Source organism: Stegodyphus dumicola, chromosome 7, assembly GCF_044657685.1.
Source record: "Stegodyphus dumicola isolate Sdum_Otavi_A_Nest chromosome 7, ASM4465768v1".
Classification (NCBI taxonomy): Eukaryota; Metazoa; Arthropoda; class Arachnida; order Araneae; family Eresidae; genus Stegodyphus; species Stegodyphus dumicola.
The window spans coordinates 117,536,027-117,561,379 of NC_140774.1; the positions used below are offsets into that span (position 1 = coordinate 117,536,027).

The 25,353-nt window shown below is 33.6% G+C and overlaps 2 protein-coding genes across 2 annotated transcripts in view; both read right to left on the reverse strand.

The window, feature by feature from the left end:
- LOC118197226 (uncharacterized) overlaps positions 1 to 25,353 on the reverse strand; it is a 161,170-nt gene that overhangs the window by 134,179 nt on the left and 1,638 nt on the right. The window lies entirely within an intron of this gene.
- LOC118202805 (protein KRI1 homolog) lies at positions 1,292 to 25,044 on the reverse strand. Its single transcript, XM_085820749.1, has 2 exons — positions 21,546 to 25,044; positions 1,292 to 4,322 (listed from the first exon to the last, which is right to left on the reverse strand). Exon 1 carries the CDS (start codon positions 22,737 to 22,739, stop codon positions 22,026 to 22,028), a length of 714 nt encoding a protein of 237 aa, XP_085676875.1. The 5' UTR covers positions 22,740 to 25,044; the 3' UTR covers positions 1,292 to 4,322; positions 21,546 to 22,025.

A 25,353-nucleotide genomic window follows, 5' to 3' on the forward strand; every position in this document is an offset into this window, starting at 1 on the left:
TACAAAGTCTAATCACAACATTTACACTGAGGTCCAATTCTGCATCATTTGATGAGATTGTGTAGCAGATTTTCTTAGCCTGAGTATACCTCAAACTTGTGTGAGCAAATCCATCGAGAACACATAAAAAAAATTAATGGAATTTTCAATACAAACAAACAATATTAGTACTGCATAATTACAGACAGAAAATTAATATTTTATGACTCTAAATAAGAACAATGCATGTCAACACCGAGTGGGTTTTGCTGATATAAAGATAATCATGTAATAAAAAGTATGTAGTCTTATAATTAACTCGCGAGTGCGCGCGTTGGATCCAATGAACCCGCCCGATTAAAGGAACCTTTCTGAAAACGCCCTTATTTTCCCTAAGAGGTTGTGGTTCAGTGTAGTCTCCTCCAAGGCCATCCTCTTTATGTTTCCGAAGATTTTCGCTGGAAATTTGATTCGAAGTTTTGTTTTGATCGGAACGGGTCTTTCAGACCCAGCGCGTCTATTGGCATTGCTGTAACGTAGTTCATTCGTGGTAGCACAGAAAGCTGCAAACAAGTCGCGTAATTTATCCTATAAGGACGAAATGTTACGTTTGCAAAAATTATCAGAAGATGTATCAGTTGTTGAAGAATCCATTGAAGAAACTGATGATGTAAGTTATAGTGAATTTTTTAGTTGTCATGATACTGATTCAGAAATCGAGATGCATTCTGAAGACGAAAATCAGAATGACATTTATTGCTTTATTGGAAAAGACAAAAAATCAATGGTTAAAAGAAAAGCCTAAAGCTGATGTTAAAAGCTGCTCATAATATTATTACTAAATTGCCTGGAAACATCGGTAAGGCAAAATATGTGCAGACTCTTGGGAATGAATCGTGGGAGCTTTTACTAAGTGAACAATGTTGCTGAAAGTCTTCAGTCATACAAATATTTATATTGCATCTATTTCTGACAGCTTTCAAAGAGAGAGACAGGCTAGGCACACTACTCTAATTGAAATCCGCTTTTATAGGTCTTTCATATATTTTGGTGACATCTCATGTAAATGTACGGTATTTGTGGGCAACAAACTGAACCGGCTTGGAAATTTTCCACAAAACTATATCATACAAACGTTTTCTTTTTTATCAAGATGTTTGCGTTTTGATGGCATAGGAACTCGTGTAGTCAAGAAAGAATCAGATAAACTGTCACCTATAAGAGAGTCTTTTGAAGATTTTGTGAATAACTGCCAGAAATATTACTATGTCGGTGAGTTCGTAACAATTGATGAAAAACTTGCATATATGAATCAAACAGAAAAATTGAAATATTTTATTTTAAAACAGTTTTACAATTAAGTATTAACATAGAATTGAAAAGTACATACATTCAGCTATACAGAGTAAAATTTTTAAGCGTCTAATATCGAATTTATGAATAACACAAAGCTATCTTGACCATTGACAAAACAGAAATGAATTTTGTGTTCTGGGCACTGATGAAATAAAGAGCACAGTTATATATTGCCATCCACTAGGGAAAAGAATAGCTAAACATTGATATGGGTATAGTTAAGATAAAAGTCAGTCCAGGAAACCGTCTGCTGTGAAATTTTTTTAATGCTAAATTCAGTAAAAATTGGTATGATTCATATATGCATCACCATTTATTGAAGGGTTAACAAAATCTATTTTTAGCATATGAGAAGAAATTTTTGTTAAATTTTTCCTCGCCAATATTTCTTAGTGCATTTAACTTGGTGTAATCATTGCCAAGCATAATGTAAACATAAGTGTTACCATACTCTTTATTTATTAAAATACTAATATAAAAAAATTGTTTGGGCATTGCTGCATGAGTTATTACTCAAGTCGTCATCATGTGTTGATAACACATGCGGTGATGAAAGCAAAATATAATAAATGATTCACCAGGTTGGAATTAGGGATATAAAATATGTTTCAGTTTGAGATGTATGCCAAGCAGACATACAGCTACAGAGCCAAATTATTGATCACGCAAGTTTATGTTAACTAATTGTTTCTTCAATAACGAGGTATTTTAGTGCGGAAAGGAAATCAAAAATCGGAACTCTCTCCAGATGTTTTATTTATGTGGGAAAATATCAAATTCGCATGCATGAAGCATTTAAAAGAAAAACGGTTTTGAGGTCCGAATTTTAGATCAATCCGGATCTCGGACTTTGTACTGTATTAGCTGTGATCTGCTTTTAACATTAACAGTTTTGAACATGTCTTCCAAACATAGCTGTTGCTTGCATCCCCTGTTGAAAAAATTCTAATACAGTCAAAAGTCTTATCCGGACGTCCATAATCCGGACCTCAAAGCTACAAGCTTTCTGCGCATGCGCGTTTAATGTATAACGGACGGTATGAGCTAAACTAAAATTATCTATTTCAATTAATGTTGCAGATTGCGTTGTTCCTTAATCTTCGAATTGGATCCAGCTTATTATTTTTTGCAGACTGTTAGAGCAATTTTATAAAAGTAAGCTTGAACTTTCGATTATGTCAAAAAGAATTTCCGATTCTGGAGCTGCCGAAGAATCTACAAAGCGAAAGCATGTTTCGATGTCCATCAAACACAAAGTGGAATTGCTGCAAAAAATGGATAAAGGCATATCCTTTTTTTCTGTAACCATTCCGAAATCTGTTTATCAATTTCACGCTACTCTGCGGGGGGTAAGGGGGAAACGTCGCGTCGCGCAATGCACTGGAAGTTGATCTGTCAGCACTATCCTTATCTTCAGGGCAGATGTTTTTATTTTATTCGGCTTATAATTCCTTACTAAATGTAGTATTTCATCTTGATGTACTCCGTCTTTGATATGATTTAAATCAAATTCCTCGTCATGATAAATATCACGAATACACATCAAATAGTTTTCTGGTTGCAATTTTCTTATTTCGACTATGCGTAATGTATGCTTTACGCATGCGCGCGTTGAAAGAAATGTTTAATAAAGTAAACAAATAAATATTAACCTTTTTTTTTTTTTTTTTGTAAATTTTGATACCCTTTAGATCATAATTGCTCTTTATTTCATAAATTACAGTTTCATATTTTTAATTTTATAATTTCTGCATGCCATCTTACCAGATTTAAATTGAGGATCTATAATCCGGAGTCGCCGAAGTCCCGAAGAGTCCGGATTAAAGACTTTTGACTGTATAAGTTTTAAAAAATGCTTTAGTAGTCTTAAAGTTTAAAATTTGGTATTAGATAATTTTTTGCTAAAAACACACTAAATCTTTTAATAACCGGCGAATATTTAAGGAAAATTAAAAGGTTTGTTCTTGAATTTCAGCAGATTTAGTTGCCATAAAAAATAAAATAGTAAAAATTTGAATACCTTTTTCAACAAATATGCTCAGAATTAATTGTTTGTTCATTACAGGTGCAACTAGAATTAACTAATATTGGTTTAAAATTCCCAAAGCTGTTGAAATATTTAATGCATACACTTTATAGCCATCAGTTTTAGTAAATCGAAAAGAACATGTGAACATGTTTCCTAGAGTAGAATTACAAATTGTATTTTTTCTTCCTCCCCCTCCCAAAAAGTCAGTGTAATGCGATATTTATAAAGTAGAATTACTGGAGTATCCTAGTATATAAATAACTCTGAATTAAAGCAGCACTTGTTGGTCAATATAGTATTTTATTCTTATCATGTTTTATGGCTTCATTTTGCATTTGGTAAAGTACAAAATGAAATAGCTGTTATTAAATAAAATTTAAACTATCTCAAGATTTATGACATTTCATAATTATTCAAGCCAAGAACTTGCTATTGCATTTAAAACTGCTTAACTGTGTTTTGTCAGGCAGATGAAGAACAGGTCTATAAGATATATAAAATTTTGATATTCTATAAGATGGCTCAGTCGAACGAGCTGAAGAAACGCCTGCATAAGGGGAAATAATTGTATTTCTTTTCCTGGTCCCCTAAGACTTGGAATTCAAAATCCATGATGTGCAATAATCATCGGACAAATAATAATATTTGGTGAAATATTTTCAGCTGCAGCACCTATGTCCTTGTAGTGAACGCTGGAATGCGAGGGCTGAAATCTTATTAGTGACAAGTTGAGACCATTTATTACGCAAGTCCAAATGAAATGCATTCTTGTGGTGTGCAATTCGTTTTCTTGGTTTAAAGGAAGAGGCAAGTTTTGAATCTGATTTGCGTATAAGGTTGTTTCTTTTGATAACCCATTGTGGTTGTGGTTCTTTTGGCTTGTCATTGCAGTCTTCTTGTAGGACTACTGGAACTTCATGCTGAATTTCATCAGTAACAGCCATCTTTGATTCTGAAACTGGATAATACATTTGCATAAAATATTTTTGCATATAAATGTTTAAAGATTCACATTATACTCACTTCAATTTATTTAATAATTTGAAAGTAAGATTTTTGAGGGTTTATATTTTTGCCTTTAAGAAAATATGTGGATGTTTAGGTAATGCTTTGAATGGATATATTTTAACACTGAATCAGATTTTGAATTTAAATTTTTTAATGTATGTAGGCTAAAAATATAAATATATATTTATGTATGAACACTACCATTTTGATGCAGTGTGGTGGTCTTTACTGATGAAGAGGTACATTACTTACTGGATACAATATGGTGATTTTTGAGATTTTTTTAAAAACATTCTTAAACTATATTTAGCATAAATAGGCAAACAATAAAAAATTTTAATTATAGGAATTAAGTAAGAATTATATAATATATTAAAAAATAAAACACATTTTTTGCAGAGTTTTTAATTTTGTAATGCCCCATATACACAAAGATCTGTTTTCGCTTAGAAAAAATATCAAAGAATTGTGGCAAACTTGTCATTGTGCACTGGATATCTATCAAACTCTTCTCTTCATTCTCTCTTTAGCGATTTTGCAGCAAAATATTGCATTCTATCTGAACTTTTACTTCATTTCTTCCACTGCTGGTAAATTCCATAAATGATATTTTTAAATTGAGTTGAAGGCAAAAAATATCACGATTTATCTTAAAAACCATTGGAACTTCGAATACAGCCAAAATAATGCATATGAAAATCACGCCATTGCTTGATTGAGGAATTGTTATTACCAGGGCTTAGCACATTCTAAAAACTTGATGACTTCTGCAAAGGGGGTTGCAATAAAACATAAGTACAAATATTTGTTTTCTTCATCTTATGTTAAAGTTTTAGAATTATTATGTGAATAATTACTAGAATGTATATGAAAACAAATTTTTGATAGAAATATAAATAGTTTTATATATTACCTTGTTCCCTAAATGATTGTTCCACAGAATCTGGGGAGTTTTTCAAGTGAAATTAAGAGTTACATAAAAATATAGATACAAAATGTTTATGTTCTGAGCGAAATGATATTAAACCTGTTGGGTACTTTCATCAGAATTTAAATTTCAATCAGGATTTTTAAAAAGTGATCACTATTATTATACCATATTTACGACTTTTATGAATTTTTCATAATTTTTACAAAAAATATCGCAATTTACAATGTATCTGTTCCCCTCTCTTAAAAAATTCTTCTAGTATTTTATAAAGGTGCCATAAATTGTCCAAGTTTAGCCATTTGTCGTCTGGTTGGTTTGTTATTGGAATATGACAAAGCATACAATGGCCATCTGTCTAAAGGGAGGGATGTTTTCATGAAATCTGAAGGAAACTGGCTTGTATTCACACTGCACATGGAGAGACCCAAGTTTCTTCACCTGGATTTGAAGCCAGGAAAAGCTACCAGCATTTAGTGATCTTAACCATTCGGCCATTGGTGAGGCTTTGATTTGTTGCCAATTCTGTATTTTAAATTACTACTCTTGGCAGTCATTTGGGTAACCATTTAATTTTATCCTTTTTATTATATCAAATAAAAGTTTTTCCTCTTTTGAAATATAAATTCATGTGTATCACTAAATTTGGCAATTTTCAGATTAATTTAACAAATATAATAACATTGTTACAATAATGTTAATAAACTAAGAATTATAATAACATTTACGACATCCTTAAAAATAATTGATCATATATTAAAATTACATTTTTAGAAATATAACATTTTAAAAATACTATTTTCCTTTATCTGTTTATTTGGGAGTCTAATTTATAAAAACCATTTTGAAATGCTAAATACTTATTTCCTTTCCTTAGAAATTAATCTAAATTGTACTATTAGTAAGTATATATTTTTCTCTATTCCCATTGCTAAAATTATAAGATAGAAAAATTTAATACTGCTTATAAGATTTCAAATATATTAAATTAATTTTGCTGCATAACATGAAAAGCCTAACTAGTTCTATAATACAAGAATTAAATCCTGAAGCCCAGAAAGGAATGAGAAAATAGATACTTAACTGATAACTACTCATTTTGCTGCGCAGACGGTATAGTGGTTAGGGAAGCCTGACTGCGATACCGAAGGGTCCGGGTTCCAATCTCGGAGAAGACATGGATGTAAAAATTGTCTGTCCTTTCATAGGAGGCAACGGTGGCCTACCTATTAGGTGCCTCCATAATAAAGAGACCACCAATCTGGCCTTAGTGGCATAGGGCAAGTGCCCACCATTAGAGGGGGAAAAAAGAGAAAACACTCATTATAAGAACAAGTCTGATATATTAACATTTTTCTGAATTATAAAGGTGTTTGGCTTCTGTCATCTTTTGCAGCACATACAAGACAACTGTTTTAAATGAGTCTCCCACTGGCCACATTATTCGCAAAGGATTATTATTATTTATTTATTTTTTTTAATAACAGCCTATGTAAAGAACTTTAACAAACAGAAGGATGAAATTTTCACATAACTGAAATAATTTTGTTTCTAACATACCTAAAGGAGTTTCTCTGTGTCTTTAATTTCATAATTTGTTTTTCATGTATGAAAATGTTAACTTATGGTAAAGGTTATGTAAAAGATGAGAAGCATGTTGACACATTCGTTGGTATTTTACAGATTGGTTCTATGTTGGGACAGTACTTCTTTGCGTCCAATAAAATTTCAGAATAATATGTTAAAAAGCAGGCTGTTTTCAGAGTCGAAATTAAAATAGTCTATATTCTTCAGCGAAGGTCTTTAGAACGGTCATGTTTTAATCCCATTTCCTAGTTAATTTCTTTGTTCTGCATTCATTAACCCTTAACAAAAAATATCGGGTAAATTAAAAAAAGAGTTACTTTCAGATAATAAATGGTGAAGATCATTTGGAATAATGGTTTTACTGTGCCAATCAAAATCTCAAATTCATAACTTTCAGTGTAGCTTCATGAACTAAAGAAATAAATGTGCATCCTTCTTAAAATCATCGCTCCGAGTTTTGTAACAATGGCCGATTTTTGTCCTCTAAGGATACTGTCGGCTTAGAGAACATCACTCCCGGTTATGGTCCTGTAGCATTTCGTGTTTAAGAGTTCGAAAAATCCAACATTATCTCTGTGGGAAAAATTGTAAGTTTGAGGGGGGGGAAGACGCCATTTCACAAAAAAGAATTTAATCTTGTAACTGCCAGATCGACTGAAAGATGTGGTCAAAATAAAATTAATTTCATTATAAAATATTGATTCAATTATGCTTTGAGAAATCACTATTTTCAGAAACAATCATCGCAAGAACCTTTATTATGCATTAAATTTTAAACAATGTTCTGCATAATATTTATTAATGTAGTTATTATTGTACTTTTACCTTCAGAAATTTTCTTTTCTAAAGTACCACCAACTCTTATAATAATTATATAGCTTCCGATTATTCGGAAAAAATTTTACAGCAGCAATGAGTCTAACACCGGAAATCTTTGCACGAAACGAAATCGGCAAAACTCAAATAGTATTTCGTACGAGTGGTTTCGGCAGCGGCGGAGTGATGAGGTACCCAGTTTCAGGACCACTCTTGAGAGAAAAAGGAAAGCAGATTGCCGCTGATTTAAAAATAGAGCAGACATGCGATTTCAGCAGCGGTTGGCTGAATAGATTTAAGCTACGATATACATTATCCGAAAGCCTATGGGAAAAAACTTTCAGCAGATAAAGATGCTGCAGAGGGATTTATTGATGAATTTTCTGTGCGAGGGAGCAGAAGAAAATCTTAGCGCAGAATAGACTTTTAATATGGACCAGACTGGACTTTTTCCCCGATGTTTTCCAAGAAAGATATTTGTGATGCAAGCATGATTATAAAATATTTATTGATATTAGACAATATCTACTCAGAAATGGCAACAGCTAATTCTGGACGCAGTGCATTCAAAAAAGATGTACCATCGATATACACACGATGCAGTAAGAACGTCCGTAGTGATATAAATAATGTTTAAGAATAAGTAATGCATAGGCCTATTAAGTTACGACTACGATTTATCTTTTAATTGTTTGTCTTTAAAAAATTTCTAATGAGTGATTAATTTAAATACAGAAGAAGCTGGCAGAAATCAAAAGCGAGATAAATTCTGAAACAATGCTAAATCATTAAGCTACAATGATTTGCTACATGTAAACAAGATAAATCTGAATTTCAAGGTGCGTTGCATTGACTGATGTAACATATTTTATAAAATAGAATACTTTTTTTAAATTACGAGATATATTCCAAACGTCAAACAAACTTACAAAAATAACAATAGTTGTATTAAGTTATTTATCTAGAAGTTAATAATAATATATATAGATTTTAAAAAGCAAGAAAATGTCTCCGGTAAGGCAAAGAAATGCGATTGAAGAACTGGATGAAGATGTAAATGAGAGACTTGAAAAAAAAAATAATTTTGCCGAGCAAAGAGTACGATGTAGAATTTATTAGAGAATGTTTGAACACTATAATAAATGACAGAAAAAGAAAGTGAAGATCGAAAGTGTCAAAAAGAAACTGAAGAGCGTTGGCAAAAAGAAGAATATGAGGAACGAAAACGAAAGTATTGTTGCGTCGGTACATGTTCGTAACAGACTGAATGTACACAGGTCCGGAGATAGATTGATAAAATTTATTTTATCGAAAGAAACAACAGTTCTGGAACTTTGCAGAAAAATAGTCGCAAAAAATCTTCACAGTATCACAGAGTACAAGCTGCAGTTACACTTCAAACTTCTATGAACGATAAACACAATGCATCGAAAGAGGAAACTCACACAGAGATATCTTTATTTTCGTCATCGACAGAACAGCTGGCCCACTGGGTTAGGTGCTTTTCAGCCTGATACAGGGATATCTCAATACTCCTAACTTATGCTGAAATAAACAGCTTTTGACAACTGAGAAACTGATGCTCTCGTCGATTTATATTGTTGCGTGCGTACGGGTTCGTTATGAAATGAATGCACAAGTCCGATGAAAAATGAACAAAAATTTATTATTATCACAACAAAAATGCTTAAATTTTCTCAAATTATCATGCAGTATTACAATATTTCACAGTAGTTATCTTTTAACTACTCAAATATCCAATAGAACGTAATTCAAAACAGCTAAAGAACGCTAATCCGCGAATTCGCTACAATCAACAAGAGCAGTTTTCTAAACAACAACAAACTAAGCAACTACTCCAAACTGAGATGTTTTCCTCCTTTTATAAGATTTTAAAATCACGCGCTAGAATTTTCCAGTACTTTCTCGAAATCAAAAAGATACTCGTATATTTATTTATTTAATGCACGCGCTCTTGTATTTTTAATTTTTCCGGCTTAGCTTTCTTTTAATATTCGTCACGCGCTGCACTGCGCGAGAAATAAAACCATTTAATTTATAATTGAACTAACATTAGCTTTTTAAATACCAAATTCGTAACACTATAGTATTCTCCCGGCTGCCTAACGATTTCTCGTATTTTCTGCTTCTCAAAATTACTGGAAGGCATATGAGGGCCGGTTATATATAAAATCAATTACAGTTATTCAATTACGATACCTATTACGCTGATATAGGTACCGGACCAAAATGTTCCCAAGTTTGGCGACAAAAAGTAGTCACCAAAACCGTTGTCATCTTGGCGATACCTCGCCAAATTAGCGAGATAGCAATTTAATTTCACTAGGAATATCTATCTATATACAAAATTCGTAATATTATACGGCCTGCAAGTCACAAGCAGTACGATCCCTGGACAGGAAGCCAATCTTACAATCAATCGATGCAATACTTAAACAATGGTTGCAATAAATGATATAAAACAAATCAAATGCTAAACCTATAAACAAAGGGCATAAATTTACAAAGTTATATACAAATATGACCATGTTCTTAGTATACTATTTAATACATTATATGCACTATGGGGATTACGTACTATGGCCAAAGCAAGGGGCTAGCCTGACGTGATGAACGACTTTAGGCTTAGAACTTGATAACTTACTAATCCAAAGTACACTTCGTTCAGCCTATTGAGGACTGTGTAAGGACCGTCCCAAGGTGACTGACTGTAGAAGAGAGTTATTTCTGTCGAATCGGATTACATTACCACACCTTGTCACCTTCGTTGAATCGATGTCCTGTAGCTCTCGAGTCGTATCAGGTCTTCATCTTCATCGCAAGGCTGATTCGCTCTCGTGCAAAACTGTGCATCACTTCAAACCGTGCCATGAGATCTTGGATATGTTCCTCAGGCGATGAATTCGCATCCGGAGGGCGACTAAATAACAGATCACAAGTCAGACGAAGGTCACGACCGAAGAGCATCTGTGCTGGAGAAATGCCGGTAGTCTCGTGGAGAGCACTGCAATAGGCTGGTAAAAACAGAAATAGCTTCTTGTTCCAGTCTTGTTTATTTCTGAAAAGCACCAGCGAGAAGTTATTAAAGATGCCTCCAGTAAAATTCCCCACAATCCCTTCTGACTGGAGATATAAAGGTGTCGTTTGAGTTTTGTCGATGCAGAGTAGCTTTCAAATTTCTTTAATTACAGCCGGTGGAAACTTACTTCCTTGGTCCGAAGGTAACTGAAGAGGCACTCCGAACTTAGAAATCCAATGCTGTATCATTACCTCTGCTAACGTGACAGATCAGGAACAGGATACTCTTCAAGTCACTTGCTGAAGTAATTAATGACAACGAGGATGGATTTGTTGCCATCAGCAGTTCGTGGCAGAGGCCCCCAGGATGTCAAAGGCCGTACTTTCAAAAGGTGCTTCTATGTTGCAATGTTGCAGTTTCTCTCGGCTACATTTCTTCGGTCCTTTCAAACTAGCATATGATTGGCACCACTTTTTCCCGTGATCCCTTGCATTACTCCAGTATAATTGCTCTAGACCTCTATGCAACGTCTGCATTATTCCGAAAAGGCTTCTTTTACGACTGCTATGTAGTTCTTGACGGACGTCCGAGATCTTGGAAGTATCAGCTACCATCAGAAAGCCTTTGCTTCATCCGATTCGAACTACGAGTACAAGACATCATTTTGAATGTGGAGTGAATCCCAGAGAGCCCAATATTGTTTTGTCGTAGGACTATAGATCGAAACCTCAAAAGTGAACAACATATAATAAATTGCCAAAACTGAGTGGTTAAAGCATTAACAATGTAATGTATCATGAAATGTAACTATAGTAAACTAATTATTGTAAAAACACACGAAATTGCATATAACGAATTGACAATGTATCAGCATAAGTATGCAGAAATATTTAAAAGAACATAATACGGATAAGTATTCAGATGAAGCTATTTTTTTCTTTTTTCAAACTTATTTCTATAGGTCCTTATTATTAGTATTTTATATTATTTTTTATTTTTGACTGCTGATTGTAAATATCGATGTAAACAAGTCCTGATTGTAAACATGATCTGTAAACTAGAAACAAGTTGCTTCTAACCCCTACAATATATAATGTTGAAATCTATCTTTACATGTGAATAACAGTGTACTGCTAGATATAATATAATTTCTGTAACTCAATTACCGAAAGCATACGTAACAGCACATAATGAACCGCCACAATTGAGTTGCTAAAGTATCAGCACAACTATACAACAGTATATAAATGTACGCAGTAAGCATAAATATGCAGAATAAAGTAAGTTTTTTAAACAATTTTATAGTGCAAACTTAATTTTGATAGTAAACACTGATATAAACATATCATGTTTTCAAAAATGATTTGGAACGTCAGAACATCACGCCTGTATTTACTGCAGTATACAGAGATAACATAAATGATTCATTCATTTTGAAAAAGCTGTATTTCCAAAAGCATTACTTTACGCACATGAAAAATATATGAAAAGAACCACAAACTCGCCAATTTTTTTCCTTGTGTCGCCAAGTTTCCCAGGTAAATGGAACGTTGCTTCATCTCTGAATATCATGTTGGTGGCGAAATCTTCGTCCTCCAATGCTGACGCAAAAATCTAATCGACGGGCGTAATCCTAAGGCTCTAATTGCTGCAGGAGCTACACATGGTACTGTTTGAAATGGAACCGTTGATGCAAAATCTTCTACACAGTTTTTTGTGGTATTTCGAACATCTGGTCAATTGACAGAACGAACATCTGGACAACAATGCTACAAAATTTATGGAATGAGCTCGATTATCGTCTAGACGTGTGTCATGTTACCAAAAACACATACTGAATATTTGTAAAGGGTGTATAAACTTGGTGAGTTTGTAATTCTTTTCATACATCTTTCATCTGTATACGTAAAATACTTTTGAAAATATAGCCTTTTTAAAACGACATTTATGCTAATCCGTATAATGTCCTTATGAAACATTATGCTTGTACACACTACAATAGATAACGCATGTAAAACTATGTATTGCTATGTATATCATGTAATGTAATGCCTTTTACTTGAGCTAATTTAACGCTAAAAGGTAGGAAGGAATGCCGTTGGCTCTGGCGACGATGACCGAAATTGCAGTGTTGGCTGGAGTCACAATTTCATCACGACTCGAGGACGCCGGAAGGTTGTTGGTTTTCTAATTAGTGTATGGAGCTAATACCTACTTACATAAGGTAAATAATAGGTGGCCCCTTTACTTCTACATTACATAATATACGAGTGTGCTTCAATCCTCCTGGTCAATAATAATGGGCCTCATGGATGTAGGTTAAAACACATTTCATCCGATGGCTTATTGCCGTATGAAATTGCTCAGTTAATCGCCAGAGAAACGGATGAAATTACAAACGATTATAAAGAAGTTAAAAAATTCTTATTAAAACGGTACAAAATGATACCAGAAAAATTTTACCAAAACCTTTTTATGCACAGTAAGAATGTAGCACACACGTGAAAGAATTTTGCGTCTGAGCTAAGTTGTTTTAATGAACGGATAAGTGGAGTTAAAACAGATACTTTTGAGAAACTAAGCTACCTTATTGTAAAGGATCAGATAAGACGTAAATTGTTCCAATAAATGAGACCATTTTCTTGGCGAGTGGTCTAAGTTGATTTCACCAGTTGACTTAAGATGACTAAGATACTTTGCAGTTAACTTTTAAGAATAAATAACGGCGTAAAGAAGGGTCTTACGATAAATGAAATTCCTTTAAAGATGATCCAGCTATGAAAGAATCAACGAAGAGAAAAAAATGCTTCAGCTGTAATAATTTTAGACACATTTTAAAGTACTACCCGTTGCCAAAACCTGTTGTAACATGCTTAAAATGTAATAAAATAGGATATAAAACTAAGAATTGTGTTACTGAAGCTGAAAATAATCATTCAGATGATAAAAATTATTCTGCTAAGCAAGTTGGCGAAAATTCAGAACAGAGTAATTCATATTTGAAGAAACTCAATAATTCTGTTGAAGTACAGGCTTTAATTGATACAGGGGGTTCCTGTTATCCCTTAAGGCTTTCAGTTGCTCAAAAACTTAAAGTGAAATCCGAATCTGCTGTGAATAAATTATATGGTTTTGGAAATCAAGGGAGATATGCAATGACCTCTATAGGAAGGATCAAAGCCGAATTAAAGTTGATAATGTAAAAGGCCAAGGCATAAATATTGTTCAGTGCGTACTGGTTCGTAATAGATTCAATGCACAAGTTCGATAAAAATGTTAATAAAATGTATTCTTATCAAAAGAAATGTAACAGAATGCTGGAATTTTCCTCAGAGATATTCGTACAAGTGTTCAAAATATCACGTAGTAATAATCTGTAATTAACCTTTAAACTACTAAAACGTTAAATAGAACGCAGTCCACAGCGCAGAGAAAGCTAATCCGATCAACAATAACAACAGCAGCTAACTAAACAACAACTGAGCTAACAACTAACAACTGTCTCTCTCCTTTTCAAAGCGAGAGAGTTCTAGTAATTTCTTTGCTTCTCGAGATTTCTGGAAAGCAAAAGTGTAGAATTACCATTACAGCTAACCCAGTAGTTAATTGCATTTATTCCATTTCAATACAAATAAAAGAGATACCCATTTACTTTTTTCAATGTTAAATGCACGTGCTCTTGTATTTTTACTTTTTCCGCGTAGCTTTCTCTTTAAATTTATCACGCGCTGCATTGCACAGGGAAACAAAACAATTTTAATTATAATTCTACTAACATTAGCTATCTAAATATACAATTCGTAACAATATATTCTATATCTTGTTCCTGATAGTGCACAGCCAGTTGATCTTATCATCGGACAGACATGCTCTTTGATCTCCCACATATTCCCTTGTGTCGGAATAGGAAAAAGATTTCACTTCGCATATCGGGAAGATGAACTATTTTGGTAGCCTAATTGATAAAAAATAAATCAACTCTACCCTAAGGCAGAGAAAAATATGGTCAATCTTGTCAGTTCTCAAGTAGAGTTGTCGAAAAGTATTAATTGTGATAGAATATTCTTCCGAAGTTACTGGCTGTTTATTGGAAATCAAAAATGGCGAAACTTGTGTACCAATGATTAAAGTTGGCGATAAAAATGTTATGCTCTAAAAAGGTCAGTGCATTGGGAGAGCAGAAGTGGAACGCATACGGATATGTTTAAATACTGAAGATGCTGAATTGAGCTCGAATCCAGCAAAAAGGGAAAATTTTAATGACACAAAAATTCTTGTAAGTTAGTGTACTACCGAGTTAAAACTGGCACGGATCTCGAGTTTGATCACCAGCAAGTTATTGCATCTTTTGAAAGAATACAGACATTGCTTCGAACTAAATATCTCAGAATTAGGGTTCACTGATCTTATAAAAGTGGGCATCAAAAACAATCGAACGTTCAAAACCAATATGTATAAAGCCTTATAAAACAAATGCCTCATAGAGCTGAAATCAAAGAAACTGTTCAAGAATGAAAAGGAAGTGGAATCGTAACAGAAACACGATCCCCGTATGCTTGCCCTGTCGTATTAGTAAAGAAAAAGCCTTGCGAATACAAATAGTTGTTAATTACAGGCGTCTCAATAGTCAAACTATAAAGGATAATTTCCGCTGCCAAAAATAGATGATTTATTAGAATAATTGTATGAATGCAGTCTGTTTACAGTGCAAAATTTGGCGTACGGATATTTACAAATCTCACTGAAAATGCAAAACTGAAAACTGCTTTTCTAACACTGGATGAAAGTAGAAATTTGAAAGAATGATTTTTAGCTTGACTAATGCTTCTTCAGAATTTCAGCAATTGAAGTGCCATGCATTATCTTTATTATGTAATAAAAAAGTGTTGTGCTACCTTGACGATATACTTGTTTTAGCAAAGACTTGTGAGAAATAATTCAGAAAGTATTCGAAGCATTACGTGCAGTGGCGTAGCTAGGGTGGGGCAAGGGGGGCATCTTTCTCCGGACGCAGCATTCAGGGGGCGCCAAATTGATGTTACGAAATTTTAGAATGTAATGTTTTCCGTTCTTGGCACAGAGAAAGGGGCGCAAAATCTTCAGTAGTCCCCGGGCGCTGAAAACCCAAGCTACGCCTCTGATTATGTGCAGCCAAACTAACACTGAAGTTACCAAAATGTGAATTTGCCAAACAAGAAACGGAATATTTGGGTTTTATCATCAACAAATATGGTAAATCCAGGATTGAGAAAAGTTGAAGTGATATCAAAATTTCCAGAACTAAAAACATTCATAGAGTTCGGTGATGTCTTGGTTTAACAAGTTTCTTTAGAAGATTTATTTCAAATATAATCATTAAAGCTGGACCAATGGCTCAATTAACTAAGAAAAATCAAATGTTCAGATGAGAAGGAAGTCAGCGAAATTCTTTTACAATGCTAAAAACTGAACTGATAAATCAACTAATTTTAGCTTTGTACAACCTTAAGCTCAAGCAGAAATTCATATTGATGCATGTTCAGAGGGTATTTCTTGCATGTTCCTTCCGCTCGGAAGTGACGGCAAATGGCATCTTGTCTATTGCGTGAGTAAAAAGACAACAGAAGCTGAAAAGAATTATCACTCGAGTAAACTTGAACTAATGTCAATTGTCTGGACTAGATAGACTTCGAAGATTCTTACTCTGTACTCTGTATTGAATTTTCAATAGCTACCGACTGTCAAAGATTGGTTTACATGAATGTAAAGAAATCTAGCAATTCCTAGTTACTATTTGGAATATCCTTATTCAAGAATATAATTTTGAAATAATCCACAAAGCAGGGATTAAAATCTCTCATATCGATGCAATCAAAAGAGCCCCTGTTATTAATTCATCAGACACTATAGATTCTTTAATAGATGATAATTTAAAAGTTCGTCTGATCTTAAATTTAGATGAACAGATTCTTATGATACAGCATGCAGATGAAAATTTAAGAGAATTAATAACGATCTTAAAGAAGACCAAAATGAAAGAACCAAAGAAGAAAATCAAACGGTGCAGAATTATATTTAAAAAGAATAGACTGTAGAAAAGAAGTTACTATACGTTAAGCATGAGAAAAAGCATAGTTGTGAAGTTTTCATAACCTTTTGGGACATTTTGCTGTTGATAGGACAGTATCCAAAATCAAAGAAGAGTACTGGTATCCTGATATGAAGAGATATGTTAGTCGACATGTATCAGTGTGTTTCGAAGGCCTCACCAACAAAGTCCCAAGTGGAAAGAGACAGGGCCGCACACCTTTTGCAACACACATTGATCGTCTTGGACCTTTGATCACAAGTTCTAAAAGAAACAAGGATAATTATTAGTCATCATTGATAATATGACCAGATTTGTTAGATTGTATGCTATGAGAAACACATCTTCGAAGTACGTACTGAAATCATTGCTGAGTTTCATACAAGAGTTTGGATTACCAGATCGTATAATATCTGATTGAGGTTATTGTTTTACTTCAAATGAATTTCAAACTTTTGCAATGAAAATGGAATTCTTCATACATTAAATTCAAATTCTCACACACAAAGAAATGGTATGGTCGCGAGATCGAACAGAACAAGTTTAACAACGATAGCAACGTCAATGGAAAGTAAAGATCAAAAGGATTGGAACAAAAGAACTAAATAAGTTGAGTGAAACTTGAATAACACGATGAATAAAACTATTTGGAAAACACCATTTGAGAGTGCTTTATCGAAAAATACCACGATTTTCAGGATACTTGCTGATGAAGAAGCAAAAGTTTGGAAGGAACCGGAAAAACTGAAAAACGAAGCTACAAACAAAATTGCTAAAGGACAAGAAGAAAAAAAAAACCGAAAGTTTGTTCTAAGAAGAAGAAATTGGAATCTCTATCATTTGAACGAAGAGGAATAGTAGTAGTTAGAAGAAATTCAAAATTTATAGGGGAATAAACCAAAACTCAACCTAAGTATCGTGGTGCAATGGTTGAGACAGAAGTACTAATCAAGTAATATCATCGAGAAATGCAGAAGCAAATGGTGACGATGACAAGGACGACGACGACGATAATGAAGATGACGAAGACAAACTCATAAAGCAACTAACCCCAAGCGATCAGTACGTAAGTCATTGCGTTATAGAGACGTAATAGAAGGAAATTATTAGCCCAAAAGGCACGTTATTTCCGAATGAGGTATTAGTTTTGAAATGGAAGTTTGCGTCGAAACAGTTAAATGCGTTGAATCGCTTTTCAAATTATTGCCCCAATATTATCGCCCTGTATTATATTTAAAGAAATTAAATAATGAATAATCTGCATGAATGTTTCTCGCATTGTGAAAAAAACAACGGTACCTAGAGACATAAAATTTTGAATAACGTAGTTCTCCACCCGAATACAGCCACCTGGAAGCTCGAATTTCGAATTTGTTTTATTATTTATTTCATATTTTGTATAACTTTAACGAATTTTTGATTAACAGACTCAACGATTTCAAAGCGAGCAGTGGGAACACCATACGGAATGAAACATTTTTCTCTTTAAAGTGCGAGGCTGTTTACCAGATTTTCTAAACATATGCTGATTTTAAATATTTGTGATTTTGTCAATTGAATCAAATTTTATGTGGCGTTGTTATTGTTGCTAATGTTCACTTGTCTGACCTATAGTCAGCCCAAGCCCACGAAAATCCTAGAGGCAAGGAGCGCAAATTTACGCCTGTCATTGGCAAGAGGTGACAGCGTTGACAACAGGTGAAAACCCTACAGGTGACAGCAGGATTTAGCTTAGTTCCGCCCCCCCCAATTTTGACGGATAGTACCCCGGGGGGACGAATCCAAGAGTCTCCCACTCTTCTTTCCCATATCATCACCTCTAGAGTCGAGAGAATTTTCGGCTAGCCGCATATTTAGACCGCACAGACCCCCATGCCACACAGACAGTATAACATTTAAAAACATCCATGCCTTCTCCGGGATTCGAACCCAGGCCCGTCGGCACGGCAGTCAGCGACCCTAACCACTATATCGGTTAGGCAGCAACATCTTTTGTAATAATACTATACCGATTGGGCGACAACATCCAATCGGTATAAATCTTCTGGCAGCTACAAGAATAATTAAGCTACAAGAATAATTATTAATTTTTAATCTACATTCCTCCTCTTAGGCAGACATTTCTTGCCAGCTGTTCTTGCCATGCCACTATATCGGTTAGGCAGCAACATCTTTTGTACTTTGTGTAGCAAGTGGGCTTTATCTCATTAATAAAAGATTTTATTAATAGCAAGATAATGACTTGAAGCTTAGTTTTATCTCTGAAAATTATTATTTAATAAACTTGGCCGAAAGAACACCTGAAATACTTCCAAATCTACATTGTCTTTCCGAAAGTTTGGTATTTCAACCACACTTAACACTTGCAGAATTTTGTGTTTAAGAGCTTGAAAAATCCAAAATTATCTGAAAAGATTCCCTGTGGGAAAGAGAGTTAAGTTTGGGTAAAGGGTGAATTCGTAAAGGATCTTAATTATTCTTATAGCTGCCAGAAGATTGAAAGCTGTGATTAAAACAAAATGGATATCATATCTTTATATTAATATTTCGAATAAATATAAATTATAATATTTCGAATAAAATTAAATGAAATTTATTTCTTTATTTTATAAATGATTGTCAACTAACCACTACGTCATTATACTTCTAAAGGTTCCCCACGAAGGCATTCCTTCCCTTAGGCAGATAGTCCTCGAGGCTTTGTCGTAATCATATAAATCAAACCAAACCATTACATGACCCCCCCCCAGCGGCCGAGCGGTAAAATCGGAAAACTCTGGTAGTTCGACTTCGGTTCAATTGCGCCTGGGCGTTTTCGTGGTTTTCTACAAAATGTTTTGTGGCCAGTTTCCCTTAAAAGTTCCTTTCCGAAGGCATTCCTCCTCTTAAGCAGACATTTCTTACCTGTTTCACAATAATCAATAAAATAAAATAAAATAAAATAAAATAAAATAAAATAAAATAAAATAAAATAAAATAAAATAAAATAAAATAAAATAAAGCCAAACCAATCAATCCCAGGTGAACGGGAGGGGCCTACCAGCGGTCGAGCGGTAAAGACGCTGAACACTGGTAGTTCGGTCCAAAGTTCGAATCCCGCGAACGGGCAGGCTGCATGGGCGTTTTCGTGGTTTTCCGCATGTGTAACGTGTATACGAGCCAGTTTCCCTTAGTCCTCCACGAAGACATCCCTCCTTTTAGGCAGATAGCCCTCGTGTGCTTTGCCATAAATGAATGATCCAATAATCCAATCCAGGTGAAAGGCTGGCTGCATGGGCGTTTTCGTGGTTTTCCCTATGTTTACCGTCGATACGAGCTAGTTTTTCTCTTAGAAAGTCTTCCCCCCACACGCACGTATATAATTGAAAATTTGTAAGAAAAGAACCCGATTAACCGATGAGCATCTACAATCCGCGATGAAGATAATTTCTAGTAATTTCTTTCCAAGATTACAAACTTGATCAGCATCGAAACGTCATCAAGTGTCTAGCTTAATAGGAAATCATGTCATAAATAAGAGAAAGAGACTAGGCTGTCATTTTTTATTCTCAAGATTTTCCCAATTTGGAAAATTTTCAAAATTTGTTTATTTTTATTTTAAATTATAAGGTAACTTCTGTGATGATTAATAAAAGTAAATGCTAGCCTAAAATTTAATATTTAGTTGTCAGTATATTTGAATTACAAAATGTAACCAACAAAAATGTCTTACAGATACCAAACTTCAGATTTCAAATAGAAAATAAATATTATCTGAACTTTTTTTCTTTTGTGATGTTTGTATTGTTGTTTTTGTTTGCTTTGATAAATATTTAGTAAGCCAAATTTAAAATTTATTAAACATATATATTTTTTTAGCCCAAAGAGGCTTTGTCCCTGAAGGACTATTGTTTTCGACTATTGTTTTGCGATGTTGGTTCACTATAAATGTCCGTTTCATTTTTCAAATTGTTGCTACCAAATGTTAGAGTCAGCGCTTAATTTCTAAAATTATAAGTGCCGGAGCCCTATGAAACACTGTGAAGGAGGAAAGAAAAAAAAATAAAATAGCTAAATTAAAATAATTAAATAAAAATTTTAATTAATATTAATTTAATTTAAAAATTAATTAATTAAATCAATTAAATAAATAAATAATTAATTTAAATTAAAAGGTAAAAAGATAAACAGAAATCTAACAAATTATTAAATTAATTTTAAATAGTTAAATAGAAAAAAAGTATCGAACCTTGTTTTATTTGACGCATCGGCTAGAATTACAATTCCACTTAGAAACTAAGCAACAGCTCAGCCGATCTCCGTCTGAATTTAAGCCCTGATTATGCGCTTAATGTACTATTCCAAAGAATGACAGGTACCACTCTTTTTTTGCAGCACACTAAGTAAAAAAGGTAAAACGATTAAAGAAAAGGTGAGAATTCTAGAAACAGTATGAAGATGTAGCTTTGAAAATGAAGAGGGAAGAATTCAAGACTTTGTGATCGCGATGCTCTGTCGATATAATTCTAGCCGTCAAGTAGAAATTTTCCCTGAATGCGTTTCCTGAATAATTTTTTCTGAGTACAACGTGAGAATAAACATAAGAATTCTCTGTACAAGTGACAGCAGTCTCAACCTGTGTGCAAGGCTTGAATGGGAGGGAAAGACAGGCCTACATTCAGAAGTTAGAACTGATTTTCAAGGCATGTTTTACTATAAAAACAAAATTTATCGGCTAAAATTTTGGTTTACTTACATAAAAGAAGTGCTGGCGCCCCTTTATTTAGGGCTCCGGTGCTCTCTGGCTGAAGTTACAATTTATCTCGAAAACTGAGAAGTACCGGAGCTGGGCTCCGGTGGGCTCCTGCGCAATTTAAGCTCTGGTTAGATTCCTGCATTATTGTTAGATACGACAGTAAATGTACACCATTTTGTCCATTCATCAACTCATTTCCACCAAAATAATCTCTGTAAGAATTAAAACACAACCAAACAAGTTTATTCTACCAAAATAACAACGTTTTACAACTGTCGCCACTCAAAGCAAAGCTAAAGGGAAAATAATATTACACTGGTTGAATATATATGAACAATGCTATACTTTACATACTCCCACCTTTTGATAACAGAATTTTTATCAAAACAATTATTTAATTAAACCAAAATTTAATCTAAAAGTCCATTTTAAAGTTCACTTAATAGTCTATTTTAAAGTCCTTGAATATAGAAGGCACCTTTATAGTTCGACCACTTCATAATCTAAATGATTACACTCATCCAAATAGTCATCAAAAGTTTTGCCATCTGGATCCATAACTGGTTTAAGTTTAGGAATTATATTATCAAATAAGGATTTCTTTCTAACCTTTATCATTCCTGTGTGAGTTGACTCAATCATTTCTTTCTTAACCTGCGATTTAGAATAAATTTTGGAATTTGTAATCTCAACACCTGATGTTTCAGAAGCACTTTCTTCAAGTTGTTCTTCACCACACTCATCACTTTTACTTGATCGAATCCAATGGTACCAATCTTCCGTATCGAGTTCCTCATCATATGAAAATTTTGAACATTCTTCTTCTTGAATAGCATAATAATCATCATTAAAATACTCTTTCGTTTTCTCGTCAAGTTTTTCAGGATGAAAATCACTTTCAGTATCATCTTCGTTAAGGTTCAATTCATTTTGACCAGGCACTTCTTTCAACTTTAAAATTTTTTCTTTAAGTTGTTTTCTCTTTAAATCTTTCAAATGTTTTAGATCTTCTCTTTTCTGCTCTTTCTTCATTTTTTTTTTTCTTTCAACGTATTCTTCACGCTTCTTCATTCTTTTATTATCAACATGTCTGAGAGAATTTTCAATCATCCTTGGATATCGTGTAATGAATTTTGAATCCTTCTCTTCAAATCGGAAATTATACTTACGCTCAAACAATTCTTGCTTCTTCATCACCACTTAGTACTGCAATACACTTTTATCTAAAATAAAATCTATTAAATTTCTCATTCTCATCCAGGTTTGGATCATTCCTAAACTTCTTCAAAAAGGATATTTCTTTCTTAACATCTTTTGGTACTTCTTTTTCTTGACCTTTCAGACATTTTAAATAGTCAGCCTCTTCATCTTCTCTTAAATTTGCCATAAAATGATCGTTTACAACTTTATCAATTTCACTTCTAGATTTCAGTTCAAAGGATCTGTAATGCCAATGTCTTCTAATTCCCAAAGGTTTCTAATATCTTGATTGTGAATTAAGAGGGATGTAACTACAGCAGCAATAGACTTTTCACCTCCAGTTGTTGGCGATTTATCCATCAAAACCCATCCGAGCAGTGTACTTAATTTCTGTATTTTTCCTGCAAAGTTTGAGCCTATCAAAAGATCAATCTGCGGGTTGACACAATCAACATCTGTGATATTAATTCTCTTTCCAGTTAATTCTGATATCCAAGATCCTTTCTGTAGACTAGGTATAGGTTCACAAATTATAGCTTGATCTAAAACAGGAATCTTGCAGCTATAACCAATATGCAGATTCTCAACATTTATTTTATAACATTTATGATTCACATCAGAAGTCCTTCCTCCAAACACAATGTGTGTTATATTTTTATGAGCTTCTGATCTTATTCCTAAGGATTCTACTGTTGATTTTAAAACATAGGAATATTCAGATCCAGTATCGATCAAAGCTCCAAGATGAAGTTTCTTTCCTTCATGTTGAATTGCAACCACTAAAGTTTGAAGCAAAACTCTTCTTGAAGTACATGTTAAAGAAAGAGTGCTAATTTCACAATTTTCTTGATTGCACTCGACAGGAACTTTTGATTTCTGCTTAAATTCTGGACAACAAACAATTTAATGCTTCCTACCACGAAACATGCATAGAACTTTGCTTTTACAATTTTGAGCTCGATGGTTTGTTTTCAAACAAGTAAAGCAACATGTTTTCTCTTTCATAATTTTCAATTTTTGATCATGACTTAAATTTTGTGCTTTGTAGCAATCTTTACTTTGATGAGATTTTTCACAGAATATACAATTTATTACATTATTTTTATTTATTTATTTTTTTACCGAAAACAAGTTGTTTGCAGTATGTATAGTAGTAATATCCTCCCTATCCTTTTGAACTTTTCTATGGGGATCACTTTGCTTCATACCTGACTTTGCTATAGTCATTCTTTCTTCCCCTTCGACCTCAGCTCTTAGAAAATTAAAAAGTTGGCTTAGTCTTGCACTATACGATTTCTCTTCATTTACTGAGTTTCTCAAGCAAACTCTTAGCACGTCTGCTGGAACACACGAGTCCACAAGCGGGAAGAGCATTGCAGAATATTTGTCTGAGGTCATCCCAATCGATTCTAATGATCTGAGGTGGGCTTCAAGTTTATCATATAATTGAGTGATACTAAGTCTTGATTTGGTAGCTTTTTTAACAACTAAAGTTAATAGTTCACGAACATAGTTATCCACTAACAATTCCTCACGGCCAAATCTTGCTTTAAGGTTTTCAATCGCTTTTGTATAATTTTCTAAATCTTTCCACATCATGTCAGCCATTAGGTCAGCCGGTGTCAGCTGTCAACTATCGATAATCTCTTTCGATCTTGTACCTGACAACATATACTGTATGAAATATTGGACTTTGTCTTCTAATTCCATTTCTTTATGATCGTGAATTCGTTTAAACTGACTCCAGAAACACAACCATTCTTTAACTTCACCGCTAAATTTCATTAGTTCAAGCTTGGGAAGTTTTATTTTTGATTTCTCATTACTTAATATATTCCTGTTTGGTTGTGATTTACTTTCTATAAAAGAACTGATACAAACTATAGCTTCATCAAATTTGACTTTATATTCTTCTACAGATTCAAATTCATCAGAATAACTTTTACCGTTATCGCCTGCACTTAAGGGAAGTTCTAATTCGTTATCAAGAAGCATTAAATCAGCACTAATGCGTTCTAAATTAGCTAATTTAATCTTAACATCACAATATTTTCATCAGCAAACAGAGACTTTAAACTTTTATGTCTTAGTAGACGATGTTTGTAATGGAGATCGCTTGTTAACAAGATGTTCCATTGCAAACCAAACCAAAAATTTAATCAAGTATTTCTTAGATAAAGGACTCACCTCTTATATTTAATCAGGAAATAGAGTCACCAAATGTTAGTTACGACAGTAAATGTACACCATTTTGTCCATTCATCAACTCATTTCTACTGAATAATCTCTGTAAGATTTAAAACGCAACCAAACAAGTTTATTCTATCAAAATAATAACGTTTTACGACTGCTGCCACTCAAAGCAAAGGGAAAATAATGTTACACTTGTTGAATGTATATGAACAATGCTATACTTTACAATTATATTTGAAAAAATTAAATAATGAAAAATCTGCATAAATGTGTGTATATTTCTCGCATTATGTTAAAACAACAGTACCTAGAACGATCAAATTTTGAATAACGTAATCCTACTGCGAATATGGGCATCTGGAAGCCCAATTTTGGAATTTGTTTTATCATCGATTTCATATTTTGTAAAACTTTA